Source organism: Hippoglossus hippoglossus, chromosome 1 (assembly GCF_009819705.1).
Source record: "Hippoglossus hippoglossus isolate fHipHip1 chromosome 1, fHipHip1.pri, whole genome shotgun sequence".
Taxonomy (NCBI): Eukaryota; Metazoa; Chordata; class Actinopteri; order Pleuronectiformes; family Pleuronectidae; genus Hippoglossus; species Hippoglossus hippoglossus.
Window position 1 is genome coordinate 19885036 of NC_047151.1, and position 26884 is coordinate 19911919.

The following is a 26884-nucleotide window of genomic DNA, read 5'->3' on the forward strand; positions in this document are numbered from 1 at the left end:
AAAAAAAGCACTTCTCAAACATGAAGTGAGGCTCAGAGAGAAAAGTGCTTCCAAAAACCTTTGATGGGGGTTAAGCAGCCATATGGTTATGCAGGGGCACGTATGCGGTGATGTGTTTGACATGTGTGCTAGGGGAAAAAGAGGAGCTGGTGTGGCTGAAGCCGCAGCAGCGCAGCAGGAACAGCCAGAGGCAGACCTCCCTGTGAAGGCAGCGGCTGCTGCTGAAGGCCAGCTTGCCTACATTCAGCGCATAAAAGCCAGCACCGTGTCAGTTTGCATCTGATGTGGGAAGACAGGGTAGTAATTGATCCCTGTTTACACGAATTGACTGCACGTGTTTTTGCCTCGTCCGTCTGCGACTCACCATCCCAGTGGTGGCGTGATCTGTCCCACTCCTCCAGGTGATAGGGAGTAGAAGTTGGTCATGTCCGGGCCCTGGTGATGCCTTTGCATTCCTGCAACACAACGATGGTGCAGAGGAGTTAGATATTAGACCAATATTCTTTGGTCAGACATTTTCTTCAATACTTTTTTTAACTAATTTTGTCATTTCCTTTTTAAAGAGCAAAAAACGGTTAAGAAAAAATATATACTGCATGTTCGCATTCCTCAAATCACTGCTACGACATCTGTACTGGTAGATATGCTGAGGTTGGACTGATTAATGATTCTGAACATTCATTCTTGACAAAAATAGAACTTGAGGTTTATTCACCAGCCTTTTTTAGAGCTGTTAAGGTCACAACTGAGGAAACTCAAATAGACTGTATTCCAACCTTAAATGTATAATATGCAACTTCGGCCTCTAGGGGTGTCATTATCAAAACAATTGCAAAAGACCTGGCTTGATGACATTGTGAAATAGTGCAGGATCATGGGAGTTTCTGTGTTCACCAACATTTCCTGTCCCATAATCTTGAGTTGGTTGGTTCCCATGTGAGCTTCAGCAAGAGAACGTGTAGCAACCGTTACTGAATAATCTGGATCCATTTCAAACAGATGAAGGAAAAAGCAGCTAACGGGCCAGTGGTTTGTTTTTCCTTCGTCATACATCAATTGACCCAGAAGTTATAGCAGACATGGGAAAAGCCACGGGTCAAGCAGATATGATGCACTTTAAAGGCGAACAAAATACATTTGTGGATATCTTTGGGTTCAAACATTGTTGGAAACATTTTGGATAGTGTAAGTCCAAGGGTCAACAAAATATATAACATAGGTCAAATTGTTTTTAGACATTTTCATGAAGGATTGTGACATATTATATCTTTAAATCTTGATCAAAAAACAATGTTGTTCAAAATCCATTTTTATTACTCATTCCAATCTTCTACTCCGAATCAAGGACATTGCACACGTTGGGAATTGAACGTGCCTCCTGACCTCACATTATCACCCGGTAAGAAAGGATGATATTTTCTCCGCTTAGCCAGATTCCTTCCAGTGTGGTTTAGTGTATTTAAGCTGGTTAATTGAAGCTGCCCTCTTTGTGGCGGAGGCTGCAGCGCTCCCTGTAGACACGGGATTGACTTGGACTAACTGTCAGTGGATCTCCAGGACTAAGCTCCTCCATCTCCGACTCGCCTGCTCCTACTGGGCTTCAAGGTCGAGAGGTCTCTTAATGAGAATGGGGCGGCAGGATGACAAAAATTTTACGAAAATGTATCGCCTCTATCTACTCGTGCGATACCGATTAGTTTTTTTTCCCCCATTTTAGAGCAAAGGGAAGTGCTTCTATGATCCAGATAGAGAAATGCTGTTCACGGACAAGTGGAGTGTTTCTACACGTATGCTCAAACACACGCACAAAGAAAAGAGGGCAAATGCCTCCAGATTAGCACCATCTTCTAATCCCTGCTGGAGCCAGTCTTTTCTCCCTGCCTCTATCCTTTCTCTTCCTCTTCTTTCTGTCTCTCCGAGCTGTGGTCTGAGGGGGCCTCCCTCCTCTGAGAGGCAGGGTGAGCGAGGGGCTTATATCTCCAAAGCCAATGTTGCAACGCTGGATTCATAGCACGCATAGCACTATCCTCTGCCCACTAATCCACCAGCGAACACTCCTCAGGGCCCTCCTGAGGGCAGAAGGGAAGGAGGCAAGGGGGTGAGGCGGCGAGGGAGAAGAGAGCCCCAGCGTGTTAACCTTGTCACTCACACCCCTAAGGTGCCTAATTACTCACTCCCCCCTATTCACACGTTCCCATTGACACCCAACAGTGCTTCACACTTGCATTTCCTCGCCAAACAAGCAACACTGACATGATTCTCAGTGTAAAATATTCTGTATTCAAATCAGCGTTCCCATCTTTAAAAACAAAACACAATGTAAAGGTTTGAATGTAAAATGTTCAAAGGGCCCCCCCAATACTCAAACTTCCACCCTGCATTGCAGCCCTGTGCATATTAGAGCTCATAATGAGAAATCCATGATTGTTTTTCATAATTAACGAGCAGATCAAAGTCTGAGGCCGCTAAGGAAGGCAGCGCATCAATTGGTCGATATGATATCGAGAGAGAAAGAGAGAGGGAGGGAGGGAGGGACAGCAAGAAAGAGAATAAGAGAGGATTCGTTTTAAGCATCTTCAGCTTAGCTCTGCTGGTATACACACATGAATATGCCTGGGGAAATCATTTGCAGCTAATTCTGCAAGTGCATCGCTTGGACATGGATTTCTGTTGGGCTGCGAGTGCAAAGATCAAATATAGTAAGAAAAAGACCTCCAGGGGTTCTGTGCGCTCGACTGCGTTTGTCAGAAACTTAGTGGATCTCTGTGGACTGAAAAGCAAACCAAAAAAAGTAAAATGGAGAGTGTTACGATATGACAACAATTTTCTGAGGTCGAGTGTGTGCTCTGTATATCTATTGCTTAGTTCCGTGTCAACACAACTCTTTCCTGCTTCCGTTAGAAAAATATTCAACATAACGTGTCGGGTGCACGATTCCTCTGGCATAAGTGGAGCACAAATTCTTTGTATGTCTAACTCCCTTCATCTCACTAAGCTGTGTACTCACTTCATTTTGTTATTTATAGTTGGTCCCTCAGAACCTCATCATCATCATCATCATCTTCATCATCGCCTACATCCTGTCTCATTCCTCTCTTTCTTTTCAACTGTCAGCCACGGGAGAAGAAAGTCTCGCGAAGAGAAAAGGTGCGGGACAAAACTATGGAGGGCTCGCGTCTGTTCGCTTTCAAGAGAAGCTGCCAGAGTCTCCAGCTGCGCAGGGGCTGAGGAGCTCGTGCAAATTGCTGCGGAGCTTCTCTGCAGCTGTCAGAGCTGGAGCTTGATGTTGTTGCAGAGAGGCAAAGGGTGCAGAGGGAGAGGGCAGCAGAGCTGAGCGCGCCATCCCACAGGCGGCTTCAAATGAGTTCACGCTCACAGCTGACAGGAAAGATGACTTCACTGTGACACATTTTGGTTTGAGTGTCTATTGAATCCTGAGTGTGGGCAGGTATGTAAAAAGAATCAGGTAATTGTTTGGTTTGGTGCAGACTAAGTTCAGCATTCAGCGTGACCTGAATAAAAAAATCATATTTTATTCTCAAACCTACAAGACTAATTAGCCCGGTTTATTTACGGATGATGTAAAACTTTAACAGTTTATAACAGACAGGCAATCTTTTTATTAAAACCCATCAAGAGAGTAACACACATCATGTAAAGCATCACAAAAAGCTTTGTTTTGTTAATCAATTCATTACCGATGTTCCCACTCAATATATGATGAAAGAGGGAAAGTAAAATCTACAACATACTTACAAATCTAGGCGATGCACTGATGCGATACAATTAATTAAATACAGTTTCTTCAGTGTCACTATACAATTCAATGTTTTTTCAATCAGCTGTGTTTATTCAGATATCCCCGGCTAAAGCTACGGTTTTGGTCACACAGCAAACCTTGGTCTTGTCTTGAATAACAAGACAAGGTAAAAACCAAGTACCATGTGCAGTTAGGCACATTTTATTTCCCTCCAGTGGATGTGTACGGCACAGGTCAGTAATGAAAATCTCCTGCCTCAGAGTGTCTCTCCTGCCGGGCGGATCACAGCTTTGTCAGCCTCTGTAAACTCGGCGTATCACTGGTAGTTTTTGCTTTAGCCACGCACGTTGTCGCGACAGGCATGTCGTTTTTAGGACGTAGGCAGAATTTGACAAACACCGTAGCAGAGAGTACTGGAGGGGCCAACAGAAATAAGTCGCACTCCCTGATGATATAACTGAACCAAATCATTTTCAAACAGCAACAACCGATGGGAAACAAAACACTTGAACGGCCGATCACTGGTGTCATATTGTCGGGGACTCCGTCAGTCAGTCAGTCACAGAGTTCTACACAGTCTGGTATACAAATCTTAAATTGTTCTGATGTCAGACTGATACTCGGTACAGTATCAGCAGATAAGCAGAGGTATAATAATTGGTATTGAGCTGTCTTTCTCTTCCTTACTACAGAAGCTCCGAGGCAAATTTAGAAAATATTTCCAGTCTGAACTTATTAGACAACAGGACGACAAGAACATTCAAAATATCTGGGAACACAGATCATGCACAAAGTTCTCATACAGCCAGCTGAATTAAACTAATTGCTCTCTAAATGAGTCATGTGCAAAATCATTTCTGATGTCTGTTTATCTTTGACTCAGCTGCCACACAGTTGGTGCACAGGCTGTTATTGCTGTGTCATGCTTTGCTCTCTACCTTGTTTGTTGTTGCCATCCTGATGATGATGTCCAGAGTGAGATCCTAGAGCGAAGTGCTCGTCACTGTACGTGATCAGCGGGGTGAGTGGGTGGACTGCATGGGACGGCTGCACCACAGGGACTTTGTTGGACTGTGGAGAAAAATACAAGGAGATTTAAAAAAACAATAAGAAAGAGTGATGATGACAATATGCATGAGCTTCAGCAGCATTATTCGATGTGCAATATGTCTCCGTCCGTTGCCCGTCACATGATGCGGGGACTGGTACGGCCCTGATTGCGGGTGGTCTATTGTGCAGAACAGTCTCCTTATATATGTGAGTAAAGCTTCAGAGTATGGTCAAGAAAAAGTTAAACAAGAATTCTTTCAGTTTACTAGTTTAATGCTTGTTCTCAACCTGCTGTTTGGAATGGGCTGTTTGCTTGGCCTGTGGAGTGGTTGCAGCTTTCTTTCTGAAACTTTAAAAATGACCCTCAGTAATTAAGACGCTGCAAGTTTAGACGGACTGTGGGACTCAGTCTGCAGAACCCTGAAGACACAAAGAGCTGTTCGCCTGTTTACACAAAGTTCTGTGACACTCAACTCGACCCAAACTGTATCAAATTCAACACTGCACCTCATTGGGCCCATAACAATACACATGCACAGTGTGAAGCAGATATGATGAACAGTTTTCGAACTATGCAAGCCACAGTCAGACAGATTTCTGGAATTATGAGATAGGTGCACCTCAAAAACTTTGTTTAGCCTAGGTCAGCAGGATTAAAAAACACTATTCCCTCAAGCAAAGAGGAAAAACAAGGGAAAAAAACAAGTCAAAGAGGTGCAGGAGCATGTTTGAGACAGTTAAAGAGAGAAAGATGTGAGCAGAACTGGAGCGAATAGGAGTGAGGAAGAGAGGGGAGAGAAAAAGAGACTCACAGGGTAGAGTTAGAGCAGAGGTCTTAGGCGGGAGATCAAAGGGAGTCATTAGCTGGTGAATAAGGGGAGTTCATTACAGAGCAAGAGCCGGGGGAAGGAAAGATGAGGGATGGAGGAGGAGGAGAAGAAAGGGGGGGTTGGCTATGGAGGGAGAGCGCGAGTGAGACAGATGTCTGCAGTGGTACTTAATGCAGGGGTAATCACGTCAACAGTGGGCCGGCCACAAGCCCCCCCTCCCCATCCCTGGCTGACTCAGATCGAACCCTGCCTCCTGACAACTAAAATAGGCCGAGCCGGACCCAAAGAAAACCCAGCCCCAACCCCCAGCCAACAGCGCTTACATGCTTCAGCAGCACCGAACACATGGTAGTGCTTAGCCATGCTAAATCTACTATTTACAATCTGAGCCCAGAGCTGAGCTGGAGTCAAAATATCACCTCCACAGGATATATGGCTAATCGGAGAGACATCGGTTCACCGCTGGGTGAGACGCGTCTTACGCCAAACAGCACCCAGAAGCTTTGGATCAAAGGGAGAAAAAAGGCCTCATGAAATGGTAATCAGATGCTCCCATGGGAATGTCACCTGATTAGTAAATGTTGTTGAAGATACACATCTAAATTTAAATTCTGAGGAGACGACATAATCATGAGGCCGCTCTTTATTAGCGCTCGTGTCGGTGTCCCAGTGAGGTGTGTGCCAAGGTGACATTCCTATGGTGCTAACTGGCGATTGGTGCACCTCCTCGTCACACACACACACACACACACACACACACACACACACACACACACACACACACACACACACACACACACACACACACACACACACACACACACACACACACACACACACACACACACACACACACACACACACACACACACACACACACACACACACACACACAGGGGTGGCTGGAATGTCTGCGTTTTCCCGGACCTCTCGCAGGCTGGCACGACTCTCAACTTAATACCTCCCTCCCTCCCTCTCTCCAACTTCTGGGAATGTCCTCACCAGGAACACAAAGGGCAGTATGTGTGCTGCGTTTCCAAAAAGAGCTCAGTGTCCCCAACCGCATGAAGCGTCATCCACATCAGGCTGCTAATCAGCCTAAGAATTTCATCTCCCATGGTCAGTTTTTGTTTCCCCCCCCCCCCAAGTTCCATATTAGTCATCTACCACAGACCACATTGTACAATTTCAGGTTGAGAGACAAATCCTGCCTGAAAACTAATTAAGCCATGATGCAGGATCTTTTTTCACACCAGTCCAGGTGGGTCGGGTTTTCTGACCCCAGCTAACAAGAGTCAAAGGTGATGAGATAATCTGTGGGTGTGGGGGGAGAGTCAGACCTCATCCTACAGAGGGGAGGGCTTATTAGTAGGGCCGCTAACCCTGAAGGAGGGCTAACCAGGACCGGGGCGGCTGGGACATGCCTACACCAGGGGCTAAATGATAGCATTCTCACCCATATTATTTTACGCCTCTCCACTCCCATTTGCTATCCTTTGAGCATGAGATAAGAACCTGGGGGATTATCATTTTAGCTGGAAGTCTTCTCCAACTTGTGGCAAAGGGGGCAGGGGAAAAAAAGCAAGTGGAGACAAAAGTTAGACTCTCACACTTGTTCCTGTACAAACTATGATACTGCAAAAGAATAGGAAGGTGCAGAAAGCTCGGTGCTCGTCCCAGTTACAGCTGTCAAATCTATTTTTGTCAACTTCTTAATAAACTGCCTCCCTTGTGGCCAAATCCACCAGGGAAAAATTGCAGGCCTCTGTGACCAATAGAGAATTTATGGCTGTTTGGTCACATTTACACAAACTGCATGCCAGGCTAAAATCTGAGCAAGAGAAGAACAGCAAGGAATTGTAATATAGACTTCATATATCTTCATCTCTCTGTCATATCGCTGTATTATGGTTAAACAGTATGTTTTTACTGTCTCTTTAACGTTACATTGATTATGTGCCAAATGATGTTATGGAGCCACTGTGTTAATACTTCCAGGTGGAGACTTGTTTGCTTGCTGTGCCCACGACACCCTTCTACCAATTTCCTGGAGTGCGTAGACACTTAACTGACCACGACAATGACGGCCGCGTCGCAGTGATTTGATCCCCTCTCATCCCCCTGTCCTGAATCGGAAAAAAACAACAACCATAGTGGCAGCAGCGGTGTTGCAAATGGAGGGCGGCCATATTGGAGGTCCCTTTTATTATACAGGAGAAATAATAGGCTTAGGATCTCTCTATTCATATTTTTCAGGGAGAGCGAAAGAGGAGAGGCTGCAAGGACTGAAAAGAAAACGTTCCATTTGGAATTCCATATGCAGGCTTGGCCGGCTCTTTTAAAGAGCCCCTCAGATGTGGTTTTAAGAGAAATTCATTGTGTGGAACTGGAGCTGGCAGCAAGCCCTCCGTGGAGGAGACACTCCAGTGTGTTTCAGCGCGGGGAGCCAGTGACTTGGCGTGCCATCTGAAATTGGGGGTGGGGAAGGGAAATGGGACGTTTCGTTTTTGTTTCGTTTTTGTTTTTTCTGGGGGAGGATTTTTCTGACGGCACGCCGGTGTCTCGGAGCTTGTATTCTGTCAAATTCCACCACCATGCTGCCATGGTTGCTGAGCACGAGTGTGTGTGTTTAAATGTGTGTCTATGTGGTATCTGGAGTAACTATCCCTGCAATATTGCCTTTTTAGCATCTCTCTCCCTCTCTCCCCTCACAGCACGGCTTTTGTGCTCCACTCAATTATACCACTTCTGCAGAGTGGAGTGGAAAAAAGGGAAAGCAGGAATTTTATAATAATCACTTCCCACTTCTGTAATTTATATGCAATGAGGACTCTTTCCGCCTGCAGCTACAATCAAGTGTGCAGAAACCATGTGAGGTGTTTCACAAACAGCTGGGGAGACGGCAGCTCAAGTGGTGGTGGCTGTGGATTCCCATGCTGCTAAATCTTTTTACCAAGATGCCCTTCTCACCTCAAAACCCAACCTCACATACTCAGGGGATTTCCTGCACTCCAGAGGAAGAGGATACATACAAAATATATATATATAAGAGAAAAAAAGATGAGGCAAGAAAGGGAGCAAATAGCATCATCAAGTGTTTGTCTGGAATCTTTAATAAAATGACGTGATTCCCACCTGAGGACATGTTTTAAAGTAACAGTGAATCACTGGTCGAGAGCACACACCCTTTTGAGATTGTTTAAATAGTCCTTAGCTACTGTCTCCACTGACAATGTGGCTCATAAAGATGAATAGTTCACAGACAGAACGCTGAAAGTTTAAGTATGAAGCGAGGGCGTGCCCATTGCTGAAATCCTAGTCCCCCTCAGACCAGGTGTTCACTCTCAGGTGTGTTTGTGTGCAAGTTGTCCAACCTTCTCCCAACAACGGTGAGCAAACATTCTTGGCCACAGTCTCTGAACACAGGAAAGAAAAGGGAACAGCATCTCACTCCACCCCTCCCTCTTATTCACCAAAACCAGTAGAGACCAACCTGAGGAAGCTTAAATAAATAACCAATTACCATTCGTAGAGCGGGTTGAACCCCAACAGCTTTGAGCATAGTGCTAAAAATGGAATGTTTTATTGGCAGGATGGCCCCTTGGCCAGGGGGCTTAATGTAACGAAACCCAATTAATGGAGAAGAAAGCCAGGCCGGCAGCAAGCGAAGGAGCGCCACGCGCCCCGGGTAATGAGACGAACAAGTGAAGCCAACCACAGGGACAGGCGTGGAGGAGGCTACGGATAACAGGAAAAGCCTGCCCTGGAGAGAAATTTACATCTGTGACCCCCTCCCCACCCAAAAAAAACTCTTCTTCTCCCCCTTCTTTAAAATTTAGTTAGGAACCCTGGTGCGCTACACTGAGTCCAAAGGGTGAAGAAGACGCAATGACACTGAGGGCTGAGGCCGGCTGGTTAAATGGAAAGAAAAACAACAAAAATGTATGAGAGATAACACAAACTTAAAGCATGTGCCATGTGTATACAGTGTTGTGGTTTTAGTGGCAGTACAAATCTGATGTGTCAGAAAACTTGTGACACCGTCCTCCAAATACCACCATGACCCACAAGCCAAAAGTCAAACACTTGACATTAACAAACATGTGACAGACGCATTCCACTGAATAAACATAGAATCCACATCCCCCAAAAAAAAAAAAAAAAACACCAACTCAATAGACATGCTATAAAATGCAGGCGTGATGCACAGGATCAGAGCCTGCAATAACCACGAGATTAATGCATTTAACACATACATGCTACACATGAACACAAAGGAGCTATTATCAGCCAAGTTTTTCCACCGCAAACAAGCACAACTGAATAGAACGAGGTGGATTACCCATCATCCTTCAGCTGGCATGGAGCGCGTGTGCTCCGAGCGAACCGATCGCGCAAGCTCTCACACTGGCATTCAGAACGTGCAAAGACTTTAATTTGTGTGAAATATGCCTCCCCAGATGAAAAGACTTTATCCGCTGTTCAACTCTTAATTTTTCTATATGTCGCGATGCTATTAAAAACCTGTGGAAGCGCGAGAGAATGTCAGGAAATGATCCAGCTGCTGTTTTTCTTCCCTGCTAAGCTACAGAGTTAAGAAGTGTGACTACAGAGCCACAGTTTGTTTTTAAAAGAGCCGGTGCTTTGTAAGGTCATTCAAGAGGTCATGACTGTTTGAAGTAGAGGACTAGGAATAGGACTGAGAGAGAGTTCAATATCATTGTGCAGTATCTTTTGCTGGAATTATGTTGTTGCGATATGAAAGTGTTAATGTTATATAAAATAATTTATAGGTTTTGGTGGTCTGATGGTTGTTTGAGGGAATAATAGTAAATTACTGAAGCAAACCTGGTGGAGAGATGAACCCATTCTATCTTGGTGCAGATCATTTCCATCAGTTTTTCAATATGGATCTTGGTGTAAAAAATAACATTATTTGAAGCGTTAAGATATAAGAGTCCCTACATTTTGATTATTGGATTATTTCTTCCTTTTTATTTTTCTATTTTAGAGTTAGACAGGCATGTAGGATGAGGTGTGCATTCTAGTAGTTAGTGTAATCTTTATATTTAAATGAGATTTACTTATTTGACTTAAAATAAAAAAATATAGCGTATCACCACAGGTATCCTTTAAATGCATATACAATTTTTTTCAGATGTTTTGTATTCAAGTTTTCATATAGCATCCATAATATATTTAAATTTGTGAAACACTGATATTAATCACCATGTTCAGTCATATCTTCATGTTGTGTGAACTGTATATATTGTAAGGTGCTCTGAGGTAGATTTTGGGAGTGAAACCTTTCCGTGCCACACAAAGTATTGTCATAGCGATCGCACTATCCAAGCACTGAGTGGGAGTTTATCAGCTGAGCGGAGGTCGCCTACTCCACTGTTGTGTTTGCAGAGAGTGTGTGTGCGGTAGAGGTGTGGTGGGGGTTGGGCCTCAGCTCTGGCAGCGCCCTGGGCGAACTGCAGGATGTTCACCTTGCGGCGGGGCACGGGGCTCATTATCACAGCAGGACCTGGTCACATCAAAGAACTGAGGAAAGGGCAAACATTCTGCTGAAGTGCCACTGTCAGCAGGCCTGCGAGCACACACGCAGACACATGCACAAAAGGCAGACCGCACACACAAGCCCCCACTAGGCATCTATACCCCCACAAAGAACATGGCTGCTCTCTGAAATGCCACGGATCTATGGAGACGTGTTCGCTGAAAACGCTAGCGACACCTTAGATGACAAGTCTCACAGAATTATCAGCACTCAGGAGTTTAGAGACATCTACCTGGCACATCTGGACAATGACAGTGTGTCTAGAAATGGTTGAATCATTGCCTCATTTACCTAATCAGCTGTGCGTTTTAAATCAAAGGGCTGTTTGAACTCAGCCTTTAAACTGACCACAAGCAGAAAATGTTTACAGCACACTTATTTTTTCATACTGAATCAATCGGCATCCCTCTCAAGCAGCTATTTATAGCAGCTCTGCTGCTGCATTAACACACTGCATGATTTATCATTAGAAGCCAGCGCTGGTCTGCTGAGTAGCTACATTCATGCCAGGCGGCGCGGCGGTGCCAACATCCACATTCAACAACAACACATGAAGGCCCTGAGAGATGTACACAAATAAAACTGCAGCACAAGCTAAGTTTGTGTGGCTAGTGTGCTAAAACCTTCGCCCCCATACAACACCAGAGACAGAGAGAAAGAGGGTGAGAAAACGCACTGCAGAATGGGGGGAAAAGTGCTGATGAGTTGCCTCATGCTGGAGCTGCATAGATCCGTCGAACAAGAGGGGATTTGCCTGCTACACCTAGATAGTGTTTCCCCCCCTCAGCTTTCGCCCAGGTATTCTGGGTATGAATGGCTGTCAGTTTGGATTTGGGAGCTGAGCGTTGAGGGGGGAAAATGGAGTCTGGTGGGGGTCTTTGTGTGTCTCTACCTGTGGAGACGAAAGCTGGAGACAGAACTCTTCTCACTAAGCCACAGCTAGCTCCAATGCTACACATTATGTCTACAGAAAGGAAGGGGGTTAAATATTAGCATTGCAAGCTAGCCAGGGTAGAGCTGGACAGAGAGAGCAGACGGCAGCGGAGGCAAGGAAGGTTTTCAACAGCACACACACAAGGAAAATGTGGATGGGGAGGTGATTTGAATGAGAGCCGCTTCTGCCTGAGCTGCAGACGGTATTGACCTAGTTTTCCATCTCAGGCAGATGTGCACCCACCTACATAGCATGTGAGGATAGACAGAGTGAAAATATTGGTAGCCCAAGCCTGTACTGTTGGTGATTTTATGGAATCAAAAATTTACCTTGAAGACAAAATTTCTGAATGAGATGAAATTTCTTGTCATAGTGTTAAGTATGTAGGTTATGCAACATTTTAAAAAGTGCAGGTGAAGGGGAGCCCTTTCGCCTCAGGTCGTATGACACCTGTGTCCTGGCCGTCATCTGAACCTTTGACCCCGTCGTCATATGATCAGTGGTCGCCTCACCTCAGTGCACCTTTCCTCTTGAAGACACTCTTTTTTCTTTTACTTTCAAAACAATCTTTTTACATAATTAGACGAGAGCTCAGATAAAGCTGTGTTTGTCCTTCTGTTTCAAATTATATCACTATTTTGATTCTAGTTATAATCAGGCAAGGTTCCCGTCACAGTGCTAAGAAGTATTCATGGTAGCGGAACACACTGCAAACCTTTCGCTCCCTCACACTATTGACCGCTCAACAATACCATCAGCCCACTGTTTGGGTGTGAATCCACGTTTTAAAGGATTAACTGGTAAAGACTACCAACAACTGCCTTTCAGCCTGGAATTAGTCATTAATCAAACCACACATTTTAGGGGTTCTTTCTAGCCAGACGCACACGCCCCTGCTAAGATCTGAATGAAAAGCACAAAGCTATTCAAATCTGATCCCCTCTGAACAAATGGCTTTTCTCCATCTCCACAGAAAAAGGGAGCACTTCAAGAACCTCTCCAAGGGACCTGAACGGTCACATGGAAACTCCTCCCCATCAATTAGCATTGTGACAGGGTTTTACGGGCTTTAATACAAACAAAACAATGACCATGTACAACATGGCAGCGGACGTCTGCTTATCCCTTGATACCTCCAAAGAAATGGTAATAGTGAGCACAAAGGAAACTCCTTAGGTTCAGGGCATATGGTTACAGCAACATTATAGGGCACATTCATGCACCTGAGGCAAACAATCTGAATGATAAGCATAATGAGCATGCAGTGCTTGTAATTCAACTTTCAGCTATATTAATTCATGGTGGACTCATACATGTTTGAACTTAATCTCATCTGTCTATTACAAAAAGCAATGTTAGATTGAATAAGCCGTTGAGTTATTGAAATGGAGTCCTCAAGCTCAAACAATCAGTTGATCAATTGAAAAAAATAAACTGACAGCTACTTGAAGAATCAATTTTAATATTAATGAAAAATACCAAATAGTGAGGCTCCAAAAAAATTAGTTTACACAAATAAAGGAGAGTAAACTGAATATCGTTGGACACTGGACTGTTGACAATGGAAATGTCATCTTTTGCTCCGGTAAATTATTATGTCCATATCAACTGAATTTGAACAATTCAAATTTTTTATTTAATAGGCTACAGTAAATAGTGACCATAAATTTGAACCCCTAGCGCCATTGCCTTTATGTTAAGTTCTATTCAAGTTGTGTAAAATAATGTTCACAGTATCCACCATTGTAGGGTAAATATAGGAATCGAGTTGCATGACCATCAAAAACTATTTTCCTCTTTCATAACAATGGATGTTGGACCCATAAAACTGATCCTGAGCACATCTGTGAGCCCAGGTCAGGTGACAATCAAGTAAAGGGAAAAACGTAAAAGTCAAACAAAATCTTTCCTTTTATCGTATCTTCGGTGTGGACGAACTATCAGTGTTTGCAATGACGACAGAAAAAATAAAATGTAGATTTGAGGGTGAGGGGCCATGGCCGGCTCTTACATTTCCTCATCTTTCATATCAAAAGATAGGGGTTCAGTGGGGGTGGACTGATTTGATGTTTTGATGCATTGTTTGATGACGGGCAGCTCAAAGTCGAGGACGCCTCTGTGATGTCTCTCCATTGGAGGACATGAAAAGCGTCACCTGGCCCCTGAGCTGAGGGTTATGGCTGCTAGTGGATTTAAAGGCTCCTGCCGAGCTGGACGGTGGCTCCATTGATGCCACATAATCCATTCAGCGTGACCTTTATATTTTTAGAGTCAGCTCCACTTCCCTGCCTGCCTTGTCAAAACTATAGCAGACATCAGGGTGCTGATGAACTACCTCCTATTATAAAACAGGATGGAAGATTTATTTTAATGTGTAGCAAGGAAAATAACTGCCTCCCATCACCGACCGAGCCGCCCGATGATCAAAAGCAACATGGAGCACAAGGCGAGCTCATCAGATGAACAAACACATTCTTGCTAGATATCTTTGTGGGTTTCATCATCCCGCATCAAGTTACTGCTGAGGAAAAAAACAAAGCCTTGTTCCCATCCCTGTGACATCAGCGCTTACAGACAGAGCCCAGGGAAAGAACCAGAGCCCAGACGATCATATATTTCCAATTAACTGGTACAATAATGTGAATCTGCAATTTTTCCTCTGCACTCCACCCAACCTCAAATTAATTGTTTTGTATTCTTAAATCCCCCACCAAAATATCACAGGCTAAAAAAATGTGCATACAAATATATAATCTCATAACGTACACAAGGCAGTGTTCGTCATAAGCATCAAACTCCTACCACGTTCTGGATTTGCCTTAACTAGTAGCAAACATAATTGGGATAAATCTCAGTAAGCCACGTAAAAAAAGCACAAGGGTGTAAATTGTTACACTGCTGTGTGTTAAGACACTAAAACAGTTGCACAGATCAGACGAACTGCAGCAGCAGGGAAAGAGCAGCATTCAGCTCTGCTGTTTTCCTCTGTGACTTGGGGCCACTGAGTTTTTCTCCAGCCATAGTAAATTGGGCGCCTGGGGCAGGAGCCTCGGCCAAGCCTGCATTTCGGAGCCGACTGTGGAGGGCATGAGGGATAGAGATATGGCACTAGAGGGAGGACGGGGCTGGGGATGGTGGGGGGAGGACTCCAAACGCAGTTGAGGTGACATTACGCACATGTTTTAACACAAAAGAGACCGGGCTCGTTAGCACACTAACTAGCAAGCTCCATGGCAATCAGCACTTTCTGTTCTCTCTATCCACTTTGTTATAAATATGGCTACATCTGCAAGTGTAATCACTCCATTGTACTCAGATTTTTTTGCTCTTCTGGACAGCAGCATGGCAGCCTGCTTTTCAGCACCTCTCCCCCTCAATCCCCTCCTTTCCCTCAAGTGCCCTCGCCTGTTCCTGGCTACTCCTTTGCTGGTGAGGCCGGTGTGTCTCACAGATTACAGAGCTCCGGTCGCTCAGGTAACAAGAGTCACTAATCTGGCTGGGGTTGAATTACGCATAATTGCCTCGGCACCGTGATTGATTTCAGCCCTGGAAAGGAAAAGACGACGGCTCCCCACCACCACCAAAAAACCCCCCCACCTCTCCCTCCCTGCCTCTCTCCAGCGCTCACGAGCGGCAGCCAAGACTCTCCATCTAGTAGGAGGCAGGAGGCTTTGAAGAGATCAAAGCCAAGGCCGGGAGCAGTTGCGCGCCCTGGGAATACGGGAGAGAGGCTTTCTGCTCCTCAGCCCTATTTTCTAGCGTCATGTCGGATTGCAGCTGTATTGCATTTCGCCAGTTTTCTTAATGCTCTTGGTTTTGACTTTGACATCAGTGATCCCCCTCGGTTTCTTCAAAAACAAGGGGGGAGGAGAAAAAAAGAAAGTGAACGAGGAAGAGTGGGAGAGAGAGGGAGAAGGGGGGAAAAAGAGAAGGAGGGAAAGAAAGGAGAGGGGGGGGTAAAGAGATCTACAGACTGATTTTTATTTTCACAACTCCATAATTGGCCAGTTCAAAGGAGAGGAGGGGAGAATGTAGCATTTGTTTTCAATTCTGCAGCCGATATGAAAGGGGTGACAAACTTTTATGGGTTTCCCAAAAATTAAAGACAGGCAGCTTTTTTCACAGTCAAAGAACAGGGTGTTTTTTATGACCGAGACCACACAAAATGAACTGATAGCAAAGCCCTCCTCTTTGTCCTCCCACAGAAAATTCAACAGTGTAGCGCAGCCCCTGTGTGTGTGTGTGTGTGTGTGTGTGTGTGTGTGTGTGTGTGTGTGTGTGTGTGTGTGTGTGTGTGTGTGTGTGTGTGTGTGTGTGTGTGTGTGTGTGTGTGTGTGTGTGCACGTCTGCATCTAATATCCGTTTGGTGTATGTGTTAGAAATGGTTAGACGAAGAGAAAGTGGTTTGATGTGTGCAGCGAAAAACACAAAAGGAGGCATGAAGAAAGAGTGCGAGCTATATCCATCTATTCATTTAACAGCTTGGCTAATAAAGCCTGGTGGCGAGAAGGCACCCTTTGTACTGCAACTATGCAGGCCTTATACCAACCTCCTACACTGGGGACCATTAATATTTCAGCGCTGTCAGATCCACATTGCATGTGAGCCTCTTTAGCACTCGCACCCACAGCAGAAAGAAATAATGAGCTTCTGAAAAATATGAAACAGCAACGAGAAGGAGGGAGGGCAAAAGCGCACCAGAGACTGACCAACTTCATACAACAGAGCAGCTATTGATCATAGCTCTATTTCTTAGCTGGACAAAGTGAGGGCTGTTTGAGCTTCTCTGAAGTCTGGATACAGCCGGCAGGATTTGCACCCATGTTTCACTCCTGTGGTCCTATTGTTCCCCTTGCTGCAGTTTACTAGCTGGAACACTGCTCGCCTCTATATAGACCTACAAGCTGTCAGGATGAAGTCAATAAAGCTATTCATGTTTTTACTCATTTTACAGCTGTATCAGGGAACAGTGAGGTACTGTGATCAAGCTTTAGGGACTACTGTCAAGCTTCAATCACGGCTTAACGACTCAACTAGGTCAATTAAGTGAAACATGTGCTGCAGGAGCATATTAAACACATCTCAGATTACAAACAATGTCTATAAAACTCGATTTGAAGTTTCATTTTAAAACGTATCAATTTTGCATCCGGACGCAGTTCCTCTACACCAACTCATCATCTTTGCCAAGAGACAACCACTTCACCCACAGTCCTTTCTAATTACGCAGTCATAACAACGGCAAGCGTGATGACAGTTACACAACAAATTGACAAAACCACTCCACTCCTTCATAGACCGCCCCTTCCAGTCTCCATTTCTGATCCGCCCTTACAGGAAGTCCACACCCTGGCCATTCAAACTGATTTGGGCATAAGGAACAACCTTGGCGAGGCTTTCCGTTGACCCCAGGAGATCAGTTGCAGGCTGCTGGTGAAGAGTGACGCCCTTCGAGCAGGTGTTGTAGGCCTGAGCGGCGGTCTGTCTGTGGAAGCCTGACTGGCTGGCTCCAGGCAGTGCTGCTTGATTGGTTAAGCTTCCTCCGTTTCAGCGGGAGGACGGGGAGCAAATAAAGTGTCATCATCTATGAGCGCTGCGCTTTGAGCAGTAACATGCCCAAAATAAACATCAACAGGGGTTAAGTGTGTGCCTGCATGTCATGCGTGCAGCCGTGGCATTCCAAATTGCTTCCCTCAGAAACGTATAGAAAACACATTTTTCAGCACATTGAACACATAATGTTTTCAACTTTGTCCATAGCTGCCCTTTTGATCTGCGTCACTCATTTCTGATTGACATCAATAACAAAGAAATCTGAGGTTTCTGATTATATCGACTTGTTGCTTCATTTCCATAGTTTGGATATAATGACACAACCTTAAAATTAGGCGTGTTGCTTTTGGATGTGTTAGAACAAGATAAACAGTGTAAAATACAAATCAATACAACAAGAAGCACTATCTTTTTCGACAAATCAAATCCCAATCAATCAGCATGAAGTTCTACCAGGAAAACTAAATCATCCTTGACCTTTACTGTGATCTCAGTATTCTTATCTTTCTTTAACAACGCATATCTCTTGGTCCTGGGAGAGAATCACTGCGCTTGGCTTCACTGAAAAAGATAAAATGCATCGATAGGGTGATTGCAACCAGATGTTGTCATTAGTACTGTGCATATGGAGTAAATGTGTCAACCGGCATCACCAGACAGTGGAGGACACGAAGGAAACCTTGGTGTTAATGGTGCTGTTTATAAAACAACGAGACCCAGCGGCACTACAAAGAGCCAGAGAAGGCAAGTGTTTCTTCTGTGTGAGGTCTCTGGTGGTGTCCTTCATGTGTACACACATATTTCACTGTGTGATAGAGCTGCACAGCAGATGACATCAATGTCAGTAGGGCTCTTTGATTCATATGCCGCTAGATAAAGAAAGCTTTAGAGAGGGGCAATTATACTTCTACCTTTTTGACGACTACTATATATACTATAAATACATTTTTAGACTTCAATATACACAGTGTGCTGTACGAGAGTCTACTTATAGAAAATTAAATGAGCCGACAGTGTGATGATCATATGAAGTCCAGCTGCTTAAAGGCTAAATGCTACATTCGACTCCAGTAAACTTCACGCGGCATATTCACACTGGAGTGAGACTTTAAAAAAATGAAAAATTGCACAAGCTGCCATCTAGAACATTATGTGTGTACATGGAAGTCTGCTGGTAAATGTAGTGTTCTCTTTAACAGGGATCTTCCACGGTAGCGCTGGGGGCATGAGCTCAGGACACACATGGCACTGAGGGACACCAGAGCGGTCCTACCAAATCCCGTTAGGTAAGCCTGGGTTAGTGATTCCACGCTGCGAGACACTGGCTAGCAGATCCGTCACGTTCCCACTACATCAAAGAAAAGTGCAGCACTACGCCCCCCCAACCCCCAACACACACACACACAAACCCTCTTCCTCGCCATGAGGATCTGCAACTGAGGGTCCAAAGGGGAAAAAAAAAGAGAGAGAGCTCTCTCGCCCCCCCGCCGCCACAGCAGCGAAACTCTGCTTAAAGAAAAAAGGAAAAATAAGTGATACTATCCATCTCTGTTCAAGATGTTGCCTGTGAACAGACGACTGCTCTTACACAGCCGAAGATCACCAACACATCTTCACATTTAGGTGAAAAACCTTCCGCTACATCTCTGCACTATAATTGTTTCCGAACTAGGAAGATGCAGTTGAGTCTTTATCTCGTCAACGATGCATTTAGGAGTTTATGCAAAGGGTTGTTAAGAGGAATGTGCGAAACTAAAAAGGGTGTGAAAACAGTGGGGTGCTCTGAGAATGATTTTTAGGTCATTTAAAAATATGTTCTGCCCATCTAATGCATGTTGATCTTTATTTAGAAACTGTCACTTCCAAACCCTGACTTGAGTTCAGGAAGCTTGATAAGACAAAGCCGATGAAAGGAGTGAACTTTTATTCTTCTACACATCAAACCTGGAGTGATGACAACATCCTAAACGCTTTGAAGATCCTACTTCATAAACACTATGGGATGTATTATGATAGTTCTGACCATAAATGTAAAACAAATTTTAGAACACTTACTGTATATGCTTAACCTGGGCTTCTACTTGGCTCTAAACATGTGCACATATGGTGGAATGACGAGAGAGATCATTTCACAAAAAAAAACTGAATTATACATCAGACTAAAAGTGAAATAAAGAAGTTTAGTTGGTTTCTGCAGACAAATTTCATTTGTCAAATTTACACAGTAAGAAACATCTGTTCTCTATCAGCAACCCTCATGTCCTTTTACTCTCATCCAACCAAATGCCATGACTGAAAACAATGACTGAAAATGATGATGGATTTACTTCCAATACACTTAAAACACACAAGTTAATTTCCAATAACCTCTTTTTTGTGCGCATATCAAATGTTGATAAGATGATGAATAATGTTTAGCTGGAAACCAGACCACTCAGCGAGCTCATCTTATTCCCTCACAGATGGCACTGCGCCCCCTCCCACACATGTATATCCGTCCTGTGGCAGGTTGGGCCAATCACAAACATTTATATAAACTGAGGCGATGCCTGACGAAAGACGGCTGTCGTATAAGGGACGGTGGGGACGTCTATTGATTTGCTATTGGGACTGTTTTAAAGAAACTGAAACTGAAAATATATTTTCTCTAAAAGAAGAGCAAAGAACTGCACTTAAAGCAATAGATAATACATATGTCCCATGTCATTGATCTGATTGGTTGTAGGTCAATCCATTTGTATCCAAAGGCATTTTGGAGGCTCAGTAATGTTAGTCTAAGATAGGCAAACATGATAATCACTTTAAATTGACTATTAATTAGACAGCAGTTCCAACAAGCGCAATAGCCAAAGAGGGAAGATCATAAAATAATGAAACAGTCTTTGCCCTCACAGAAGATTCAGCCTGCAGACTCTGCATCCACAAACAGCTACAGAGTATCTGTATATTTATAATCCACCAGTGACTCTTTGAAGTGGTCAACTTTGTCTTAAATCCACATTAACCACACAGTAAATGAAACTGAACACCGTTGGGCTTCTTGACACCAAAATTTCAGCTCCTGGGGCGGAGGTGACCTATCAGGCAAGAAGCACTAAAATCTGCTGACAATCAGCAACTCCCAAAAGCTCCATCATGACTGGACAGCATGTGCGGGAATGCCATGGTCAATGGAAATCAATCTAAACTACTGGGATTGGGGGGGTGGCAGTGGCGGTGGTGGGGGCTTCGGGATGGAAGAGAATGAAAGAGAGAATGTGCCTTTGATCTCAGTGAAAACTGATCCCAGGCCTGCAGATACTGTGGCTGCGATGGCCAGCAGCAGAGGCAGCAATCTGACATCAGTGAGAAAGCCAGAGGACTCATGTTCCATGATCCCTCCACCGAGCCTTGGCTCTCTTTATTGGATAAGTGAGAGAAACGTATATAAAATGACTACCGTTTTATTGAAGACAGGATGAGGGGGAAAATTGGGTGAAGAAAAAAAAAAAAGCAGCCATGGTAAATGAAATGAAAGCAGGGCTTTAAAAGTTTTGGCAGCGAGAACGCCGCCTAACTGCCTGGCCTAATTCATCTGCAGTGAAGGGTAATTTCCTCTCATACAGTCAGCTGGTCTCCATACTCACGTCTATGAATCTCTCAGTGCGTATGATGGAATAATTGATAAAATTGACCAGAAAACAAGCAATAAAAAGAGAATTTAGAAAGCGTCATACCCCCGCATTTCACAAGCTCTTCTATTTGTAAACTGGAGAGAGTGAATCGTGAGGTAATCAGGATCATGTTTTCGCCATAATGTCACATGCTTTCACCCTCTGCTACTTGGTAGAGGGGAAGCAATGCAATTTTAACATCATTCCACGATAGAGGTTGCGTATGAATGAAGATCCTTTACACACAGCATGTGGCTTCTGCCCCCGACAATCACATCTGCCTCCGAAGCCGATTCTTACGCAGAACGCACATTTTGAAAAACTTTACACTGATGAAACTAATTCATATGCACTGCAAAAGCGCAAACAACCCAGGGATCTCGCTTTTTCTGCACTGTGTAAGTGTTTCCTGTATGGAGGCACCAAATCATAGCCAGACCGAGGCTGGGTTGTCTGAGTGTGATACCAGAAACATGGACAAAACAGGATTAGAATGGACAGCTGCTGGTGTGCGCTGCGTTTTATGTCTGTCTTGAGAGGAGAAATTTGCAAACGGGACAGACACAGGAAGCCGCCAGTGAGAGACCTGCAGCTGGCCTGAAATTAATACCGTTACAGGGACATTTTCTGTGACAACATACTCCATCCCTGGACGGTAATACAAGCTCCTCCACAAGTCAGCCTCAGAGACGTAATGTTGCCTTTGGAGCTCCTCGGTCATGACGGGCTTAGTAGAGGGCTTACTTGGGTCATTAAGACCTGCATCATCTAAGATTTTAACAAGATGAGAAATACTTTACATCTCATGCTAATCTGCAGGAAAATAAGGCATTTGGTTCACATATGGTTTTGGAGGGGACAGGTGTCAACAATGCTGGTGCAAGAGGGTAAATGAGGACTATATTATTTTAACGTACAGAGATGCTACAGAACAACAACATAAAAAATAATGCTATAAACATGTGGAGTTGATTTTCGTTTTAATTATATCATTAAGTTTAAGTTTGTGACAAGAATCTTAATTCTACATGAAAAACTGTCTTTTAATAAATCTTTTTTTCATAAATTTGTAGATAGATATGATTAATGATTTCTCTCATTAAATCGCGACATCAAAAACTACATTTGTTAGTATGGTTGTGGAATCAAAGCAAATAATTTGTCAATTAACTTTTTGCTCTTTTTAAATCTTAAACTATCAAGAGTATATCACAGCATTTCACAGCCCAGAGCGACATTGCAGATTGTTTTTTTTCCCCCTCTATAACAATCCAAATCACAAAGTATTCGATTTACAATGACGAATCCAGCAAATGTTCACATATGAGAAGCTCAAAACAGCAATGTTTGCTATTTTTACTACTACTGAGCTGTGTACTGAAAATGAAATTAATCTGTTGTGATTTCTGCATGAACTGTGAAAAACCACTGATTCCATCAACCTGACCTTTGATATCATAGGTAATGAATTAAACGTGAGACGGTGTATCTCATGGTGAGAGCTCCCAGTCAGAGTGTGTGGGGAGGTAAATCAACAGGTTGCCTCCTCACTCTTCATGCTCTACTGATTGTACCAATACCGGATTAAGTGGCATTACTATGAGAGGGTTTACAAACAAATTTTGACATTTAACTTCAGTTGTCTTTGAAACTATAATCGTGCTACGATTTAATCTGAGCAACATGAAGTCAAATCCTCGCTGTGTATCGTTATATTCCGTGTTTGATTTTGCTTTCCATTCCACATGTTAACCATCACTTTACCAACTTTTACTTAACTTATTAAAAACCTCTTACCTTTAAGCCTCATTAAAAAAATACATTTCATGCCTCAAATATACTTACAAATTAAAATTAATTCCAGAGTCATTTTCCCACCCCTAAATTCCTCAGCGATTTGTTTTCTCAAATGAGCGATTACATAGACAAATGTGTATCCTTGCCACACATCGCTTTCACATTATAAAAGGATTTATACATTTAAGTAAATGCGATCCAAAGACCGACAAAGTGACAGGCGAAAAGAAGAGCTGGCACTCACCGTTCTGGCCATGGGTGGTGAGAGGGAGCCATTGTTCATGTAGGAGTCGTTCATGTTACTCATCATGATGTAGCCTGGGTAGCCCGAGTACGGATGGCTTTTGCCGTACAAGTCATGATGTTTTCCTGGTAAAACAAATTTGGGGGGGAAAAAATTGTCCGTTTGTGTTAGCAAAAGACAGAGAGATCCATAAATTTCAGTGACAAGGAGAAACTCAGAAAACTCTTCATTTAAATACGCCAGTATCGAAAATCTCAAGAGTTAAGACTTTACACACAATCAAATCTTAAAAATGCTAAATTCCAAATGGGTTTTTGACAATAAATCCAGCAGGTACTAATGAGAAAGCTGAACACAAAGTTGTGCCTCGGCCTGTTTTGCTGCTGTAATGGTATCACTTTCTATTGCTTTAACCCGTGCCCCATTTTGCCTCAGCCTTTTGTTTGTGCCCTTTCTTCCCGTCTAGGAGAGGAGGGTCGCATTATGCAGAGGAACAATGGAGCCCCTCTGTGCCAATTAGCACCAATTAGAAGAACATACAGACTGTGTCAAAACAGGAGACGCCCCAACTGTTCCTCTATGCCTTTGACCTGAGAGAGGGAGCTTTATGTAAGAGGCCTCAATACATCGCCACTCGCCACTCCAACTGCGCGCAGCGTAATAAGGCCGGAGGGGGGCTGGGGGTGTTTGGGGATATACAGCCTGATGGCAACATGGATCTTGTTGTGAAGAAAGCCAGTGTTTGGTTTGAGGGGATCACTATTCAGGATGTGAAAGGCGAACAAAGAGGAGACACACTCCCAACACTCTATAATGATGACCTGCAGCTGCGGGGTCACACTACAATAGCCAAGAGAGCAATGAGCCCTGAGTGGCAGCAACATGTTGCATGTGACAGTGCGACTGGAGAGATGATGCATGTGGGTGGGGGGGGGGGGGGGGGGAGTTAATCGGGGTGGGGGTGGGGGGGGATTGCATAATAATTTTAAAAAAAGGTGTATAATCATCCTCTTTTCACATCAAGTATTCTGTTTCCCCCCCCTTCTCTGCAGGCACCCTCATCTGTGAGGTAGGTAACAGGTAGCTGTGTGCATGGAGGTAAAGCATGTCCTGACTAGACCTGGATCAGAGATAATCTGACTGAGAGCAGCAGAAATGGGGTCTCTGATAAGCACAGTGCAATAGTGTGACTGATCACTGAAAAAAAAAAAAAAAAAAAAGAGGTGGTGCTTTCTCACACTCGCCTCAGCGTATTATTCTGGAAGTCAGGGTTTTTTTTCAACTGCAGCTAAATGGCGACACTGACCGTCCAATAAAGCATGCAGAGTTAAAGAGCTGTGTCACTTACCATCTTCCAGATGGTCTCTGTGTTTTTCGTGATATGAATCTTGGGAATGTCTACCTGCCTGTTAAATACAAACAAAAATAAGAGAGAAATGAAGTGAGGATGAATTAATTACAGTAGGAGGGCCTTCAGAGGCAGTAACACAGAGAGAGACATGGTGATACGGTCAGACACCCGCAAACACTGCAGGGACAAATGCCTTCCCTTTGCTTGTCACCAAAGCAGAACAAGCTCGCACACACACACACACACACACACACACACACACACACACACACACACACATACACACACACACACACACCACTATCTATAGAGGGGTGATGGAGCAGCCTGCATCAAAGCTTCAAAAGAACCACTTAATTAATCTTCATGTCCTTAAGGAGCATACAAATTAACTTGTTTTCAATATCATAGGTCCACTCGCAATTTCATCTCTCATCTCTAAATTCAAATAAATCAAGTGCATTTGTGTTAAGAATTTAAAAAACATCAGTGGAAAGTGAAATAGAATTATTATTTAAAAAGAGAAAAATGGCGCAGACAGAATTGCCTAAAAATATATATAAAATCCCCTGCATTTCGCATATCAATTTCCCTTCTCTTCTGGAATCAGAACCGGGAAGAGGACCTCTTTTTTTAGAGTTCAGACCCCTCAGGATGGCTTCAAGCTGAGCGGGGGGGAACTTCGCTGGATTCCTAATTAACATTCAGCCTCTGTCTCGTGCGTCTCTAGGACATTTTGGTGGTGAATGTGTACAGTCTTGTTCGGGATGTGCTCAAAATTTCATTAACGCTGCAGTTAATGAAAAAAACAAGCCGTCTTAAGTTTGTAATGGGGAAGCTGCAGCCGGCATCCTGAGGTCAGTGCACGCGTAGACAGATGCAGGAAAAAATCAAACACTCATTTTAACTGTGATGTTTCATACCTAGTCTGTTCCTTTTTTGTGCGTGCAAGTACAGAATGTAAAGTAGGAGAATAAACATTAAAAATTAATCATTAATAATTCCTCCATTGAGATTCTTTATGTATTTAGATACATAATGAATTCAACATTTATACGTTTAAGAATCTTAAACCCTAATATTCTTTTTTATCTGACCACTGACGACAAATACATATTTTTCACTGCCCTCAAAAAGGATGCTAAAAAATATTTATGACTCCAGCAAACAGTTATGACAATAATGATATTTGGAATTATCAGAGAGCAAAAATCAAAAGATCACATCCCCGATGACAGGAATAATTGCAAAGCGTCATTTCATTTAGCTTGCATTTTTACGAGCTTTGATCTTTCAGAGTAAATTAATAATCTTGTTTGTTAATATGGTTTTAAGCCATGTGTGCTAAACAGATTCATGTGCTGCTGTTTACAGCTGCTGAGTGGTTATAGTGAAACCAAAGCAAACACAGCTATTAGCCTACTTCTCACAGGCAGCACACACACACACACACACACACAGACACACACACAAGGCCTCAATTCTTTAAGCCCCCAAAATAGATTTTCTTTATTCTTAATCCAAATTTCACTCTGGCTAAATGAAATCTAACTGATGAGGGAGGTTAAAACATTTAGGCCTCTGTGGTGTGGGGAGACTATAGAGGGCGGTGGATGCTGTGTTTAGAGGAGCATCTTATGGTTTCTGGGGGTGCACCTGGGTACTAAAGCTATTCATATTGTATTAGAAATGAAATACACAGTGAAATGAACTAAATCTGAATGATACACGTGCATAATGTACATTATAAAACAAAGGAAATGTGGCTCTGTAAGCTGTCACTGCAGCTTTTCATTTTGTATTAGAATAAAACAAATAACAGAATAAATGCACTTGCACTCATCTTGTTTGACATTTAAATCGAGATGATAAAAGTACATGAATAAAACTTGATGACCAGAAAGGACACTATCAGGCCTGTGTTGTTAATTTATCTTTCTGTAGATCATTCACACTTTATCCTGCAAATCGTTAAGGTAAACTCATCCATATCAGATCAGTGAAAGCTAAATAAAAACCAGGTCTTGCAGTGATTATTAAGGATTAAAAACAACTTTTGTTTACAGGCCGTTTCCTCCTGTGTGATGCGGGGCTCAGATCTGACGCCCACCTTCCTCCCTCATCCTCCTCATCCTCCTTCCCCAGTTCA

At 43.5% G+C, this 26884-nt stretch overlaps 1 protein-coding gene across 6 annotated transcripts in view; it reads right to left on the minus strand.

Moving 5' to 3' along the window:
• lef1 (lymphoid enhancer-binding factor 1) overlaps positions 1–26884 on the minus strand; it is a 58787-nt gene that overhangs the window by 14383 nt on the left and 17520 nt on the right. For all 6 annotated transcript variants that reach the window (XM_034596564.1, XM_034596723.1, XM_034596645.1 and 3 more), the window contains 4 exons: positions 24733–24790; positions 23385–23509; positions 4699–4831; positions 365–455 (listed from right to left, as the gene is read on the minus strand). In XM_034596564.1, the coding sequence (XP_034452455.1) occupies positions 365–455; positions 4699–4831; positions 23385–23509; positions 24733–24790 (407 nt within the window). The remainder of the gene's footprint in view (positions 1–364; positions 456–4698; positions 4832–23384; positions 23510–24732; positions 24791–26884) is intronic.